The sequence below is a fragment of the Egretta garzetta genome, unplaced genomic scaffold (assembly GCF_000687185.1).
Source record: "Egretta garzetta isolate BGI_Z169 unplaced genomic scaffold, ASM68718v1 scaffold287, whole genome shotgun sequence".
Taxonomy (NCBI): Eukaryota; Metazoa; Chordata; class Aves; order Pelecaniformes; family Ardeidae; genus Egretta; species Egretta garzetta.
The window spans coordinates 9,386,014-9,403,011 of record NW_009260435.1 but is presented as its reverse complement, the minus strand read 5'-3'; the positions used below and the strand labels follow the sequence as shown (position 1 = coordinate 9,403,011).

Sequence of the window (16,998 nt, the reverse complement as noted above, 5' to 3'; positions counted from 1 at the left end):
ACAAGTTTGCCCATCATTGCCAGCAGCTCATTTCTAAAATTGAAATAAGCATTTGCTTGGTTTGTGATACTACAGCAAATGTTCTTAAGTTGCATTGTATAATCTAATAACCCATTCATGCAACACTTGAATGACAAAATGCTGTTCATTTCCGGAATTCCACTCTATTAGGATGTAATATAAGGCAGATTTTTCTTAATAATGACTTAAGCAATAGATGTGCAGTGAATTTGATAGCAATAGGGTAATTGTTCTCAGTCAAAGACTGGTATCACTTGTAAGAACCACTTTTTATTGAGCAAATGTTTGGCTCTCTAGCTGTCTACAATAATAGATTGTGGGAAAAGTCCTACCAGAATAAAAAAAATAGCATCCTCAGGTCTGTAGAATCATAGGATTATTAAGGTTGGAAAAGACCTCCAAGATTATCAAGTCCAAAAGTAAGTAGAAAGTAAGAGCGATGATAGCGCGCGTACAGCTTTCTCTCTGGTTCTGTTTGAGGCTAGTAACCAATGATATTATGCTAGGGAGAAAGTAGCAGCTGGGCATGAACAAATGCAACACTTAGACAGAAACTGATTTACTTATTTTCCTGGAGTGTGATGAAAAGGCACTGAAGATGAAAATGCTAACACAACGTTAAAAAGAAAATAAGAGCCCACAGGGGCATTTCATAAGCTGATTCCCACAAAGCTTAGTAATTCACTGCATAATAATACACTTCTGAAACACTTATTTCTTGTATGGCAAAGTGATATTACTAGGGTGCTGATTTGGCATAATAATAAAACTAAAAATTTCCTGTTGATGTACCTGGCCAGATCTGAAAAACACAGAATGTGTATTTCACAGTGCATTTGCACTGACAGAGAACCGAGTGGTATGTTCATGTGTCTATGACAGGGGATGGGATGCTCCTGCTGTTATACAAAATCAGGTCCACACCCAAATATATATGAAAAATTTGTGTAACACTATGCTATGGTGCAAGCAGAAGTAAGGAGCAGCAAAAAGGAGGTTTGAAAGAGGTGAGTTCTTAATACAGACTATTTACACAAGCATGTAATTCCTGCCGAGCATCTGTATTGGGTCACTTTTTAAGGGAGCTGGGAAAAGAGATTAGTCTTTTGCATAAGGAAGAATGTGCAAGTGATGTGACACCTCAAACAGATGAGCTCTGCGGAGATTTTAGGAAGCTGTGAGCAGTCGGTGAAGGAAGAGTTACTCCACCCAAGATTTGTGGGTGCATGTTTTCCTGCTGTGGGAGAAGGAAATGAAAGGTTTGAGCAAGGGTAAGTTGCCGGTCAGCTAATGGAGCGAAAGAATGGGGTCCAGGGCCTGGAGCGGCTGGATGGGAAAGACTGCAGAGTATTGTGGGTAAGCTAAAAAAAGGATTATAATCCTGGAAGAAAGATGGACATTTGTTCCAAACCAATTAAACCAGACTTTAGAAATGCAGAAAGTGGTTACAGGTGGTTCTGTGACTCCTGCCATCCATGGTATGCATATCCATTATGTTGAAAACAGGAAGACACTGAGGATGTGGAAAACCATATCACAAACTTCAAAACCACTTTATTAAACCGTCTTTTCTACTTGTGCTGTGTATAAATCGGAAGGCTGTACAGCTAGGGACATGTCTCGTCTCTTTTTTTTTCTTAACTGTATGATCAATGGAGCCCATTTACTAATGCACATTTCACAAATTCATATAGGACAGCATTTATAGTTGTTACTTCATTTGGCTACTACTACACAGCTATAGTTGTCTTTTCTAACTTGACACCTGACAAAGCTTCTTAACCATTTTGTAACAACCAAAGAAGCATCTGAAAAACAGGAAGTCAGCAAGTTTGTGGGTTTTCCTCACTGCAGTGAATAGAGTTGAAGAGCCTAACTTGTGGTCTGGTCTTTGTTTGGTTTTGTTTTTCCTGAGGGTACTCAGAACCTGAAGATTGAAACTCTGGGTAATACTTACCTCTAAAAAAACATCAAATCAATTGTGCTTTAAAATGCAAGTAGTGTATTATTATGTCACTAGTGCTTTGAGGCACAAGAATGTTATTTACTGTTAGAATGCTGTTAAATGCTTTTATTTCAACTCATTCTATTACAGAACATGAAAAGCAGCGGTTATGCAAAAGCACAGATTATATGAATTTGCACTTCAAAGTGAAATGGTTTTTTAATGAATATGTGAGAGAACTCTCCGCTTTCAAGGATGCAGCACCTGAATACTCTCTGTAAGTAGTCTATAGGGAAGTCTCCCGTGAGTTTGGCCTTGGTGCCAGGTTTATTTTGGTCAAATATTTATGCTTAAGTTTGTGCAAAATCTCAAGATGTGTAACACTGACAACTTGCTACTTTTCACGCTTCCTCCTCTTTAATTCTTCATTCTAACAAATGAAATAGTTCGGGTATTAAAAGTGCTATTAGCTGTTTCATAGGAATTTGTATCCAACTGTTGTAACTGCAACTCTTCATAAATGACAAAATATTTTGGTCAGAAAATGCCTGAGGAAGGCAGGAAATGTGGGAACAGCAGTATTAGTTATAGGGCCATACAGTTGTTTCATACCCAAATTTGCATAAAGGTACAATGCTGATGGGATATACTCTTGAGGTTGTTATTACATTGGGGCAATATTCAGCTGCTGTTTTCATTTATCCTTTCTTCCTGCAACTGATACTGATACAACCCGTCCTTTTATACGACCTATTCTTAGTCTCATTCCTTAATCTCCTGTAACTCTGCTGATTTGCTAAGATGGTTTGGGGCCTGTTATTACTTTAATTTTTTTTTTTTTTAATAAACTAAAGAAAAATAAAACACAACCAATGTTTTATTAAAACAAAGTTTTCTCCAAATTATTTCACATACAAATACAAAAAAATGCTAACAAGGAATTAATATTGATAAAAGATGCATACTCAAATTAAAAAAAAGTGCAGAATATGATCCCCTGCAAAACAGGGACACATTTCTCTGATGGCTGCTACTGATTTTACACCACTGGGGTAGACCAGTCAGAGGATTGTGAAACTGAAGCCTGGAAGACATTTTACTAACCACAGTGTCTTTGGTGATGAAAAGTTTTCTAGGATGATAGGCTTTTTAGGAAATAGAACAGATGTGAAGACACAAGATGCCAAACTGCTGGGTGTCATGGCATCTCTCCTCTCAGGATCTTTATGAAATATACCTACTTTACTTTTCAAAATGGTTTTTAATTTTCAGGTGGTTTGAACCATTTGTCATTCAGTGGCTGGATGAAAATGAGGATGTCTCAATGGAATTTCTTCATGGAGCACTAGAAAGAGACAAAAAAGATGGGGTGAGCCTTTACTTCTTAAAGAAAAGAATAGAGAAAGTATTAAGACAGTTATTTAGTATTGCAAAACCAGAAGTACATTTGGAACCACAGTACCCTTATTAGACCTCACAAGATATGCGGGCAGGAATGGTTCTTGGAATATAACCCTGTGGACAAACTCGTGATCTAATTCCATCTGCCTTAATTCCCCATAGACCTCAGTCTACAGTTTCACTAAACTCTGATGTGATACTGGATGTCATGAAAGAGAATTCTGTTTTTATTTGAAGACATTTGAAAGTATTAGAAACATGAAAAGCCACATTTCTCAGTCTTGTCAGTGAGACTTTTTAAAAATTATTTTTTATTTATTACTTTTTATGACTCCAGGAAGAATTTAAAGTGTGAGAAAATCAGTTAATACATTCTGATCTCTGCACAAGTACTCATTGGAACTCATTTGAATGTTTCTTTCTAGTTTCAGCAAACATCAGATCATGCCCTCTTCTCTTGTTCTGTGGTTGATGTCTTCACACAGCTCAATCAAAGCTTTGAGATTATTAGGAAACTGGAGTGTCCTAATCCAGAAGCACTATCTCATTTAATGAGAAGATTTGCAAAGGTAAATTAAAATCAATGCATCTCAACTAAGCTTCAGAGAGAGTGACATTGTGTTGCCATGTACTTAAAAGCTAATTCCAGTGTTGTTTAGAATCAATCTCTTCTATCTCTGACTGGGATCCTTAGAAAGACATGCAGTCTTGTGGCTTAAGACTGTTTTTCATCTACTTTGTCAAAATCATTTACGAGTTTGAGAAGTTCTACCCTCTCTGAGATTTTATATTTTTATATGTTTTACAATCAATTATTATTCTTGCTAAGCACTGATTACAATTCTGTTAATGGAGCAATTCAGTGAAATGCAATTATCTAATTAGTGCAAGGGAAGGAAATATTCAAGGTATGGCAATGAAGTACTGTTGGTTGAAGCCCTGAGGCAGTAATTCTTATTCATCCGATGTTTAATATACTCAACTTTGTTAGGCCAGCTTTCTGTTTAGATTTCCATTATAGTCCTGACAGCTTTAAAAGAAGTTTGCGTTTACATTTATTCCTGTTCTTCAGTCACAACAATTTTCCATTTGCAGACAAAGTTCCTATTTACATGATTATTGTATGGTGAGCTCATATTGCCAGGCTTTGAACAATGCTCCCTTGGTCTTATTTTTCCATTATATTTTAATCTATGCATTGTCACCCTAGAGGACTTTTTGAGCTTGCTACTGTTCCATTAAGTATGTAGCTCATTGCAAGGAGTAGAGCTCTCAGTGCTCCTCAGAAACAGTATGACTAAAATTAAAGTATCTCTGCTATTGAAGATTACATCCCATTAAGAACAACTCACCATCTGTTGTGCAGGGATTTGAAAACGTGCTCACGAGATTGTTTATGTTATATCTAAAAAAATACTATATACTAAACTTGTAAACACCTGTAAAATCTATAATTTACATAAATCTCCTTTTTGTCCTTTTTATTATTTTTGTTTTACATGATGAAATTTACCATTTAAAAGATTCTTCTCCTCTCCTAGACTATCAACAAAGTGCTTCTCCAGTATGCTGTAATTATTTCAAATTACTTCAGCTCGTATTGTGATAAAGAAAATGTGGTGAGTAAAAAGCAGTGTTTTGTTTGTGTCTGAGAAATTCCATTTAAATTACATACTGTACTTTTTGAAAATGTAATCACTTTTGCGTATAAGAAAAAGCATGAACAGAGGAAGGGGTTTTTTCTTGCTTTTTTCTTTAATAAGGTGAGCATGTTTTCATAGCTGCTTACCTATCTATGTAAAAGCTGGAATAGGTGGGATTCATAAAGAATCATAGTTAACAATTTCAGTATTAAAATAGAAAAAAAATTTACAATATGGCCAGAAACACTCCCTGGATAACAGCCTTGTACAGGGGTGAATATGATGAATATAACTTCATCTATTTTTCCAAAGAGAAGAAAACATTTTTGTTTGAATTTTCATTTTGTGTTGGCTTGCTTCTCTTTGTCAATTTATTCATTAGAGTGTTTATAAGATCACTGATCCCTGTGCAGGGAGTGTGTGCAGACTTTTCTGCTACTACCACTCACTCTCTGTGCTTTATCCCTGCAGCAGTGAGAAGCAAATAATGTGCTATTTTGTTGCCTCACTGCTTACAAGGGACTTCCTAATGAAGGATCAGATTGCCATGGACTCAGAAATAAATGAGATATGGACACTAAAGATGTGGTTAAGCAAATCATGACATTCTTGATAGCTTAACGTGACCAAGGAAAATTGCTCTTGCAAACTGACTTTTCAGTATCATTGATATTCAATCAAAGCTAGTACTCCCAAGGCAGGCAACATTTAGCACTGCTATGTATAGTAGTTGTATAGATGTTGTATAGCAGTATGTTGTATAGATGTACCAGTCTACAATTAGATAAATAACTGCAGCACCATCCTTATACTGTTCACCTTCAAAAGTACAGCCCTTATATAGCTCGTACACAGATCTCAGCTGTATTTGTCACATCCCTCTGCACGGCTTGAGGATGTACTCATTCTTCCTGGTGCTCTCTGTAGAGTGAGGCAGCGTCATAATCTAAAGGTCACCAATATATACACAATAATAGAATTCAGAAAGACATCTATGACAGCTAAATATCAAATATCGGTGGTTCTTCTTGTGAACAACATCACAAAAGACTAAACTTATTAATTTTTCAGGCCACAGATATTTTTTCTAGGAGAGACTTACACTATTCTGTTCCTTTTACACAATTTTGTCTAAAATAAAATTAGTAAATAAAAATACCAAACTCAAAATTTTATTATTAAGTAGAAGTTTTATATGCAGAGGAGGGACTTTTATTTGCATAGATGTGTCATGTCTCAGATTTAACTTCCCACTTCAGGTATTTTCAACCTTGAAGTCCTTTGCAGTAAACGCATTGAAAAGACTCACTTTAGTAGATATCCACACATCTTTTTTCTGGCAGTACTAAATCTTTTCAGCATCTGAAAAGAGTAAAAGCACCAGGCCAAGTTTGGCAATCAGTCTTAGAGCTGTATAAACACTAGGAAACATGCCAGTTATAAAATAAAATAGACCAGACTATTTCAGTTGGAAGGGACCTACAACCATCATCTAGTCCTACTGTCCGACCAGTTCAGGGCTGACCAAGTTAAAGCTGTTTCTGAGGGCATTGTCCAAATGGCTCTTGAACACTGACAGGCTCAGGGCATCGATCACCTCTCTAGCAAGCCTGTTCCAGTGTTTGACCACCCTCTTGGTAAATAAATGTTTCCTAATGTCAAGCCTGAACCTCCCCAATGCAGCTTTGAACCATTCCCACATGTCCTGTCACTGGATACCAGTGATGTATGATAGACCAACACACCATATTGCCAGGTTTTTAAATCTTCATGCATTTTTAACTTTACAGATACACCTTCTACATATTGCTTACCTCTCTCCCCTCCAGGGCAAATATGGAGCTGAAAAGAACCCAACACTCTCCCCAGTATGGAGGAGTGAATGCAGTACACGTCTTCTATTTTAATGTTAATCAGTCCAAACCAAGCTTCATCTAAAATAATCTGTCTCTGTATTTGACCCAGTATAAGCCATAATGATTCTCAAAATTTAATGTAAAAAAGAAATAAATTTTGTAGCTGTTTTTCCATTTCTTTTAATTTAATGCTGATATTAAATAAAGCCTACTGCTTTCCAGAAGAAATGAGTTTTAATACATAGTGTTATGTCATCAAGTCAAACTGTTTGTGTAGTCTTTTGGCCTGTCCAAGGGGACTTTTTTAATTGTTGGAGTGATTGATTTTTGAAGTCACCTGGTATGCCAATCTTTACTAAAGGTTTAGATGGAATTAGTCTCATTATGATAAGTTTTGTATCAAATGCCTTTGGTGGACATAACTTATTTTTAACAGAAGCCACCTTTTTGAAATACGTACTTTTAGCTTAATAAAAGACCATTTGATTTGATGATCTCAATTATATTAAAAGTCCATCTCTCGCATTAGAGTTGATAGGAGAGATTAAATCAAATGCTTTTTATGATTAAGGTTAGATTTTGGCATTCTTTTTCAAGTCAATACTTCTACTGTTTTTATCAAACACTATAAAATGTGCACATAAACTGTTCAAATAAAAGCATACCAATGGTGCTTTTCATAAAGGCATGTATCTAATGTGGAAACATCCTCTTATCTCCCAGCTCCTGTTAGAGTTTACAAACAAACCTGGGGTTATGTATTGTACTTGCCACTCACTTTTATGTGTCATTGCATCTGGCTGTCTGATTCCTGTAAATTGCTGCAAAGAGTATCCTGAAGGAAAAGGTGATAATGAAATAATAAGATGAGAATGTTTTTAAGCTCTGGTTCTGTTATTTACTGACAGCAATAGGAATTTTTCCACTGAGCCAAGGTAGGCTTAGGCTCTGAAAGAGCAACCTTAGCTAGCCTCAAAGGAAACTTTGAAAACAGCCTCAGTATGAAGTACTTATCTCATAGCTTCAGTATATTGCCACAGGCATTTGCACTTGTTTCGAACAAAAGAACCAAGATGTTATATTTAGCTACTAATTCCCCCATAAGAAATCATAATCATTGATTTGTGATATTGCAGATAAATTCCAGAATAATGAATATGTCAGAAGAGAGGTAGCAGCACAGGAGAGGCAGACACAGTCTTAGTGGTCATAAATTAATAGAAGGTAGATAAATAGAAGAAGGGGGGTTGTGGATTTTTCAAGAGACAGGAAGAGAGGTGATATTTCAACCATTATACAAAACCAGTTGTGTTTTGCAGGAGGCCAAAGAGCATGCTTTACTGGGAAGCAGTAATGTCAGTATTAAGAAGTTAGATCAAATTTCTTTTTTTTTTTCCTTCAGTTGAGAAGGACTCTGACACCAGATTCCCTTGAGAGTAATGTAGAACTAATTAAAGCTAAATTAAGTTATTGATCTTTTGAATACCAAAATCTAATCCCACCATGTTTCAGCACTACATTGGAACATGCTGTTAACTAGGAAGGTACAAATGAGTATCAATCACTGTAATCATTCCATCACATTGTTGTCTGAAGAAAAAGTGTATGTGTTTTATTGAAATGCATTTCTTCAGTGTCTGAATTATCCCGGTCTTGCACTAGAACACACTGACCTTGGCTAACCAGAACTCTTTTAGCAAGTATTCTTATTGCTTCCCCTACACCATACTAAACTAGCATACAATGTCATCTGAGTACACAGAATTCTAGTAATAGATTCTTTCTTCCATAATTTTGTAATAAGCTGCTTAATTTTATCTATGTCTATTTACCTTATATTTATCCAGCAATTGCTGTCTTTTACACTGTGGTTTTGTGTTCTGCCTTAAGGAAATGAGCTTAAAGAGCAATATTTTTAGACTGAAATAATATGTTTACAGAATTTATTGCCTAATTCATTCACTAACTTCTCAAGCAATGCAAAATGTACATTTCTGAAATATTATTCTGTTATTAACAGGTCTGTTGATTTATTCCAATACTTAAGCATCAGCCATTATCCGGGTTACAGTGCTGTCACACTTTTCTGCAAAGACTGGGTGCAGAAAGCAATCTGGCATTCCCTTTCCCCCAGTCTACTTTCATTTCCAAAGTACTTTGATCCTTGTTGTGTCTACTCTTAAAGAGATGATACTGTACTACTTGCGTTTATCCACCAGATGTAATTGTATTAAGTATGACTAGCAACTACATGGATATAAGGTTCAAGACATGAAATACTGGGATTTGAAAATTGCCCAGCTGGAGGGGAGAAGGTATTCAGTTTCCTGTGGGGCAACTCTGTGTTAAGGGCATAATGGGCAGTTGCTGGCTGAGTGGGTTTGCTGACTGGGCAAAGAGGAGTGGGAATTGATGAAGGAAGGGGAGGCAGCAGTGCTCTGGAACTTGAGATGCCCCCTAAAAAACACAGTTGCATGAATATAGGGCTGCTGAAGAACTACTTCAGCCCAGAGGCTGTGAATACACATATTCACACATAAAAGGAACACAACAGGCACATTCAACAGAATATTTGGTCCTCTCTTTGCAGCCCTGTATCTTGATGAACAACATTCAACAATTAAGAGTCCAACTTGAGAAAATGTTTGAGTCCATGGGAGGAAAGGAGGTGAGTCATATTTATTTCCTGGTTCATTCAAAGTTCCTTAGAGATCATTAGCATCATGTTTTCAGCCTAGTCACAGCCTTCACCTCTGCTTGCCAAGAAAATCAAAATGTTTAAAAAAAAAAAGTCTATGAGAACTATTTAATATCCTGACAATACTAGAAAGACCTAACACTACTTCATAGAAACATGCTAATGATCTGTAAACTTCAACCAGCACTGGGTGTTTTGTGTTGTAATCTGTAGTGCCAGCTTTATTTTAATGTTTGTATTGGACTATACTTTGCTTTCTTATGTATTGGTACGTTTTGCCTGTATCTGAAAATTTTGTAGAATATGTGCTTTGTGCTTTGTCTGTAATGCGTCATGTCTTTGTCTAATGCCTTTGACTTGCAATCCACTGAGCAGAAGAAAGAAGGAGAGAGATTCTCTTATGAGGTTTGTGATAGTAAGCATCTTTTATTATTCCTGACCATATTTTCTAAGGCTAAGAACAGTCATATCTCCTACTAATTTCCATTGATGCATTTGTGTAATTCCCTATGATCTAAAATCAAAAAAGAGCTATGCTTGGGCATTCAGTTGACATGCTAAATTGAAAAGTTTTACTAGGCAGATAGTGTAAAGTCCTTCAGAATTTCAAATAAAAAAAATCTATAATACATGTTTTAAGTGCACTTTTCAGTATCTGAGAACCTGCTTGTATTCAGGATTTAGCACCATTTCACCAAGAGCTACCACTCAGCAGTCCATAACATGCTTAGCTTTATCTTCTTTTATATTTCAGAAGACTTAAAAGTGCCTGAAGTCCTGTCAACAGCAAAAGGACATAAACATGCACTTCAATACTTTGCTGATTGTAGTCTTTGACTGTTTTGAAAGCTAATGAAGAAATTAGCATATTTTCAAGCTATAGCATCCTGTCGTCTTGTTAAGAAGCAGTGTTTAGATGATGAATATACGATCCTTATTATCAGTAGCTGGCTTTAAAAAAGAAGTTACGTATATATCAGCTTTTTCGTGTTGAGACTATAGTTTGATAGTTTCACAAAACTTTGATCAGATTGCTATAGAGAGAATTGTCATGCAATGAACAGCATCTTCCAAATGAACCTACAGATTCACAGGGGGGTTTGTTGAGCTACTAATAGCTTCCTGAAGCTGCCATGGCAAAAATACTTCCTGCTCCAGAGAACATGAAATAAACTTCTGCAGCCTTGTCATCATTGAAACTTCGTATCAAACTTTAAAAATACATATTTATCATCCAGACATGGCTATTTTTTTGTGGTTACTACTAATCCCCTTTCACTCTCTGAATATTACAAATAATCTTGTCTTCCATGCTGTTATGTTCTGTGCAAAGTCATTCTGTATTAAGGTCTTGGATCCAGTCCTACACGTTGAATGTTATGAATCATAGAAACAGCTAAGTGTCCATAAATCCTGATGAAGAAAAGGGCAGAGGAAAGCTGAGTAGCACTGTATGTCTATATCTGTCAAATTATATTCAAGTCAGAGTATTTTCTTGAATCTCCAAAATTTTCAATTTTCCTCAAGATAATACTAGTTTTACTTTTGCCTCCAATAGCTTATATAATTTTTAAAAATAGTAAAAAAAAAAAATAATTAGGGTTTTTCATAGCAGTTTTCTTTCAAAATCTCTCATCACTTCTCATCCTTTTTTGCTTTCCCTTTTGATGTTAATGAGGATGAATTATTAAGGGTGTTATCAAAGCAACATTTCCTACCATTGTGGTGCAACATGCAACCCTTGGAGAGAATTCAGAGATATATTTCTAAAATCCCTTTGTTAGATACCTTAAGTGCATCTCTGATTCATGGTCTAAGAAAAAAGATATAAAAAATACATTAAAAATTTTGTTTGTTTCTTATTAGGGGGATTTTTTTGAAGAAAAGTACATTCATGTTCCATTTATTGTCACCCATATCAAAGTGCCCCTAAAATGTTTGTCCTCAAACTGGACTACTTATTCCCCTAGCTATTCCAAGAGCATAAACACTAATGGCCAATTTGCCTTATTGAACTGGTACTTATAAGAAACAAAGCCAGCAATAAAATCTGTAAGCAATTTCCTTGCATGGAGAAAATAGTTTAATATTTTGCTTGTGGAGGGCATAAGAAGTCAGTGGAGTAATGAGACCTATTTCAGTTGAAGCAAAAACTAATCCTAAGAAAAATTAAATGCTCTTAATCTCCTCAGTGTCATATTGTGAGCAGTATGTCTTTCAAACTATGCAGTCAAAATACCACAATCAAGCAGCAGTTCCTATGTTCAGCATAGGCCCATTGCATATTGCAGGGCAGGGAGCTCTACAAACAGAGAAAAAATGGATTCTCAGCTCTCCTGCCATTAAAATAAAATAGTCTGAACAATATGAGTTTCTTTATTAACTCACCTCTTCTGCTGTATTCTACCAGGAAGGTGCTTAGAAAATTATATAAATGAGATGAGTCTGGCATAATAAAGTAAGAGTAGTAAAGTGGGATCCAACCCACTGTCTTTTTTAAAAAATCAAGTCCAAAAGCATGGGAACAGATTATCGTAATGTAGAATTTTGGTTCAGCTCCTGTTTGTTTCATCCAAAAGGAGTGTATACATTTGCACTAAATCATTTTTGCATGTCTGACAAGTTGGAAGCTGATAAAAGGGAAAGAAAAAAGTTGATGTTTGTGTTGCTTTTCACCAGATGGCAGAACATGGAAGAAACGAGTATCAGCAATTAGGAGCAAAAAAAAAAAAAAAAGGTGGAAAGCAAAAGCAGGTTGTTTATGTACAACAATATCATATTGAGTGTAGGTAAATCGTATTTCCACTCCAGTAAGTTCAGTTCTGATTTTACATGTAATATTATGAATTCCTGTAGGAATCTATATGTGGTCCTAAAGACTTTGATGGGATGACAGAGGGCCAGACTTAAGCAGAGTAGTTCTGAAATGTCCATTTTTAAATCTATTAGGTCAGAGGCCTTAGTGTTTAGAGCAGTTGCAGGCAAACATCTCAAAATGGGATTCACTGTACCTAGATAGACGGGTTGGGGGGGAAAGAAGGATGGTGTCTGTCAGAGGCAAAAAGAACCACTAAAGGGACAGATCTGATAAATACCTGTATCTTCCCTTGATGTAAGTACAATATGTAAAACCATTTTCTGAACAGAAGTAACCAGGTGGTCCCATAAGGAAACTATAAGCAATTAGACCTGTGAAATTGCAGATAAATGGAATTCCGATTAATGAGGTTCCCTTTAACTCATGCAAAAGTAATTTGTGTCTCTGTAGTTTCCTATAGAAACACTACCACATTTGCAGTTAACAAGATTATGTCTGTGCTAGCACACATAAAATTACAGCATGGAATAGCTCTATCTAACACATTATGTTGAAAGCTGCCAAATTCATCAGATCTTAACTGTTTTCCAAGGCTTGTGTGTATAAAAAATTTCACAGTTTTAGGCAGCATTTGGAAACAGTGACTTTCAAATATTTCTTTTTTTTCAGCTGTTCAGCAAAAATATTCTCTGCTTATGTTTAGCATTCAGAAAGAGTCAGACTTCTAATTATCTAATTAATATTCCACAATTAACAGATCTTATGAAGTGTGCCAACAAATTTATGAGTATGTTCTGCTGTGGGTAAAAATTAACCCCATTATTTAAGAAGATGGTAAAATAAGAGTAATATTTATGAACGTAAAAAAGCCAAGTGAATTAAGAATTGGTAGAAAAGTATGATTTACATGTTAACAGGTTAATAACTTTTCCACTACCAAAACAAGTTTGCTCTTTAAAAAAATCTAGATTTTGACACCTGAGCAACCTACCAATATATTTTAAGACTAGCCCACACACGCTGTGAACCGTAAATGGAACCCAAGAAGCTAAGGGATAAATGGCCTTTTCTCTCTTTCAATTCATAAAGTAGATACGGCACATTAATGACACTCATCTTTTTTTCCCCCAACAATAAGCTGATCAGTTAGGGCTTTTTTTTCTCTTAGTTTCCTGAAAAAATTGTTCAGGCATGGTTTCTTTTTTCCTTGTTCATCAAACTCTATGGAGCAGATGAGGCTTGAGGCAAAAAAGAATAGTCCCCAGTACTGCAGATACTTCATTTTCATATCTCCGTATCCCCATGTGGAATCTTCTCAGATGCTGATCAGCATTGCCTTTTGCCTCACTTTCATCCTTTCCTTCTGGTTGATTGCAAAGTAGGCTAACGTGGTAGGGCTAGGATAGCCCCTGCAATTCATCACTTAACCACACCTGGGTGGCTGAGATTTCTGAAGCTGAGCATGTTTGTATCTACTTACTCAAACTGCTACTAGTAGCAACTAGTATGACGAATTACAGACTGCATTTACCTGAGTTCTTATAGTTCCCTTACCATAACACCTCTGCATTCTCCAGAAACAGATTGGCTCATGAAATGGAGATGGTTGTTTTTATTGTTACTCCTGTGCTAGTAGGTAATCTCAGCCAAGTCAGGAATGCTGAGGACTTCTCTCTGGAAAGCCTTAGATAAATTAATTTCTCTCTTCATCGCTGATTTGCCTCACTGGGAAACTTGCCTCCTTTACACAGTGGTTTTGAGAGCTGTGTGTTACTGTCTCAAGCAGCGAGTGTTGTGATGTCAACCTGCATAAGTCTTGCAGCTTGTCAACTTCATTAAGCCAAGCTATTTGCACAGTGCTGTAGTGCATCTTCCACACAATACTTTCAAGAGAATAAGCAAACCTGCTATAAAATGTGTTATCAGGAGTTGTTCAAACCATGGCTGAAATATTAGATCCTTTTCAAGCACAAATAAAGTTCCTTTTTGAGCTTGCTCTTGCAAAACTGTGATGTGTTCGCACAGGTAGTCATGTTGTGAACTACAGCCATTTAGAATATTTAAGAGGGAGACAGTAACTCTTCAACTGAAATCTTTTCTTTTTTCCAAAATATTTGGTTTTTAAGGCATCACAGCTGAACATGTTTTCCACAGTAAAAAAGTCAGTGGATTAATTTATGCATAAGAGAGAAGATATACAGAAGATAATCCACAATAATTAGTGTCTGTGATGTGCAGAGGTACCAAAAGCTGACTTACCTTATCTCCACTGCACAAGGCCATCCTAAAACCAGTCCCCCAGAATTTCATAGTATAGAACCATTGTAACAGTTCTTATCTTAGCTGTACCATATCAGAGGAAAAAAAAGCGGGTCGCAGCTATGGTATATTTGGATGGTGCCAGTCAAGGGCTCATGCCTGAGGGCCCTCTGATTTACCTTGGGAAGGCACTAGCACATAGAGGGCACATGGTAAAATAAATGAAAAGTGCACATTTTAGTCCTGGTGAGACACTCAAATTGCCATATTTTCCAGTAATTAAACAAAAATAACAATAGCATTTAAAATTCTTGCTGGTGTATTTTTAGCCATCACATCACCAGGTGTCTAGCACCTGGGTGGTCAGCCCGCATACCTCTTTATATTCCGCTCCTCCCTATGGCACTGCATTAGTAAGCATGAGCATGTGTATACACAGGGCTGGATGTCCTGCCAGATGCCTCCAGCTGTGCACACACAAACTTGTTCATGCAATTTGTGAGCACAAAGCCCTCTAAAATGTCAAGCCCTTGCATGCACCTTTCTATAATGTCTGTTATGTCCACAATCTGATATTGGTATTTAATCCAATTTTGGCCAAAACTAAGTCCAGTTCCAGGTGAATTTAGCAAATACATTGTGTTTTCTGGTTATCACAACAACCTCTGTTAGAAACTACCTACATTGGCCTTTGTAGTCCCAGTAACAAGATGATTCTCTAGCTTGTGCATGTTCTGGTAAGAAATTTTGAGTCTTCTTCCTGCCTGGTATTTTTTGTGCTTTTTCCGATGTATACCATGTTCAGTGTGAATGTTTGTGTGTTCAGTATTTATCAAATGTTAATATTCTAGTGGTCTTAAATTTGTGTTCTGTCTGTATCACACCAAAGGAGTCAGCATAACTCCCCAGTGAAGAGTGTTTCCTGGAAAAAACTTTGCCTTTTTTAATAACCTCTAGCTTTGTTAACTAATATAGATATTTCAGTAAAAAATAGCTTTTTTTATCCCTGCTTTTCTTATAAAGGAAAACAATCGCTTTAAGTGTACGAACTTAAAGATTATCTGCCAGGGAAACTACTAAGACATGAAGCAGAGAAACAACAATAGAAAGCTCTTAAAAACCTAAATCAGTAAGCAGTCACAGTGTTAAAATATGAGCTACTCAGATTAGAAGCACTACACATCACTGCGTATCTTCTAAGGGATGTATGGCAATTCCCCTTGTCACCTATTTCAGATTTTTTTCAAAAAACAAAATGACAATCTTGGATTTTCTATGCTTTTAAACCACACACAACTCCTAAGTAGAGAAAGGAAGGTCTAAGATTAGAACACAGTAGGTCTTTGAGGGTGTTTTGGAGTTTGTTTTTACTTTACTTTGCCTTAGAATTCCTGTGTAGTCTCATGTAAGTTATCCAATGCGCTGTGGCACAGCTCCCCCTTGTCTCTAAAGTGTGATTAAAAGAGCTGACCTACCGCACCATAGTAGTCTGAAGCATCAGATGAGGAATAAGCACTAAACACTACTCATGCAGTTGAAAGATATGAAAACACAAGTAGAGACAGACCTGATTATGTATTCTAAACGTGCAGTTTCCTTTGAAATAGTCAGATCTGTATCTGACCTTGCTGCACAACAGAGCCCAGAATTTGAGGATTGTCATTGAAAATCATTCCCTAGCATTGTGATGTAGGTAGCTGAAAGACCTGGAACATCAGCTATCAATTCACATTCGGCTGTAGATCCTGATGATCATCCATCATATCCCACAATGGACTGCAACTATTTTTCCTAAATGCTAAAAGCCCAAGGAGACAAAAAGTCAATTTTTAATTTTAAAAAGAATGCATAGCAAATAAACAAGCTGCTGATCAATATTGACAGAGTACCTTTATGATTAAAGATCTATGCATGGATCCCCATCCCTGTAAATGTAAAACTATATTTCTCCCCTGCATTCTCTTTTTTCCTATGTTTAGAAAACCTGTATCGGGAGCTGTTCTCCCTGTGCATCAGAATGTGTTGCACTGTGCTTGAATTATGTATGTCTTAATGGCTTTTAGAAACAGAGGTACTGAAATTCAATAGGTTCCCTTCCCCCATACGGTACCAGTAGAAGCAGCATGGATAGTCTTCAAGCCATCTTTTCCAGTGCTGGCTGTTCTACTTCTGCGCTGCATTAATGGGAATATGGAAACATCTTCCATGCAAATCACCAAATAATTACCCATGGTGGTGAAATGTACAAAAAATAAAAAAAAAAAAGATGGAAGCATCTGCAGTATTATTAACACAAACACTACATTCTCATGCATCCTTCCCTTGGTATGCCTCATGAATACTATTTGCCTCGTACT

The 16,998-nt window shown here is 36.5% G+C and overlaps 1 protein-coding gene across 2 annotated transcripts in view; it reads left to right on the top strand.

Annotated features, from left to right (window-relative positions):
- UNC13C (unc-13 homolog C) overlaps nt 1-16,998 on the top strand; it is a 178,488-nt gene that overhangs the window by 129,681 nt on the left and 31,809 nt on the right. For both annotated transcript variants that reach the window (XM_009643989.2, XM_035899467.1), the window contains 5 exons: nt 2,117-2,243; nt 3,239-3,335; nt 3,793-3,936; nt 4,909-4,986; nt 9,457-9,534. In XM_009643989.2, coding sequence (XP_009642284.1) covers nt 2,117-2,243; nt 3,239-3,335; nt 3,793-3,936; nt 4,909-4,986; nt 9,457-9,534 — 524 coding nt within the window. The remainder of the gene's footprint in view (nt 1-2,116; nt 2,244-3,238; nt 3,336-3,792; nt 3,937-4,908; nt 4,987-9,456; nt 9,535-16,998) is intronic.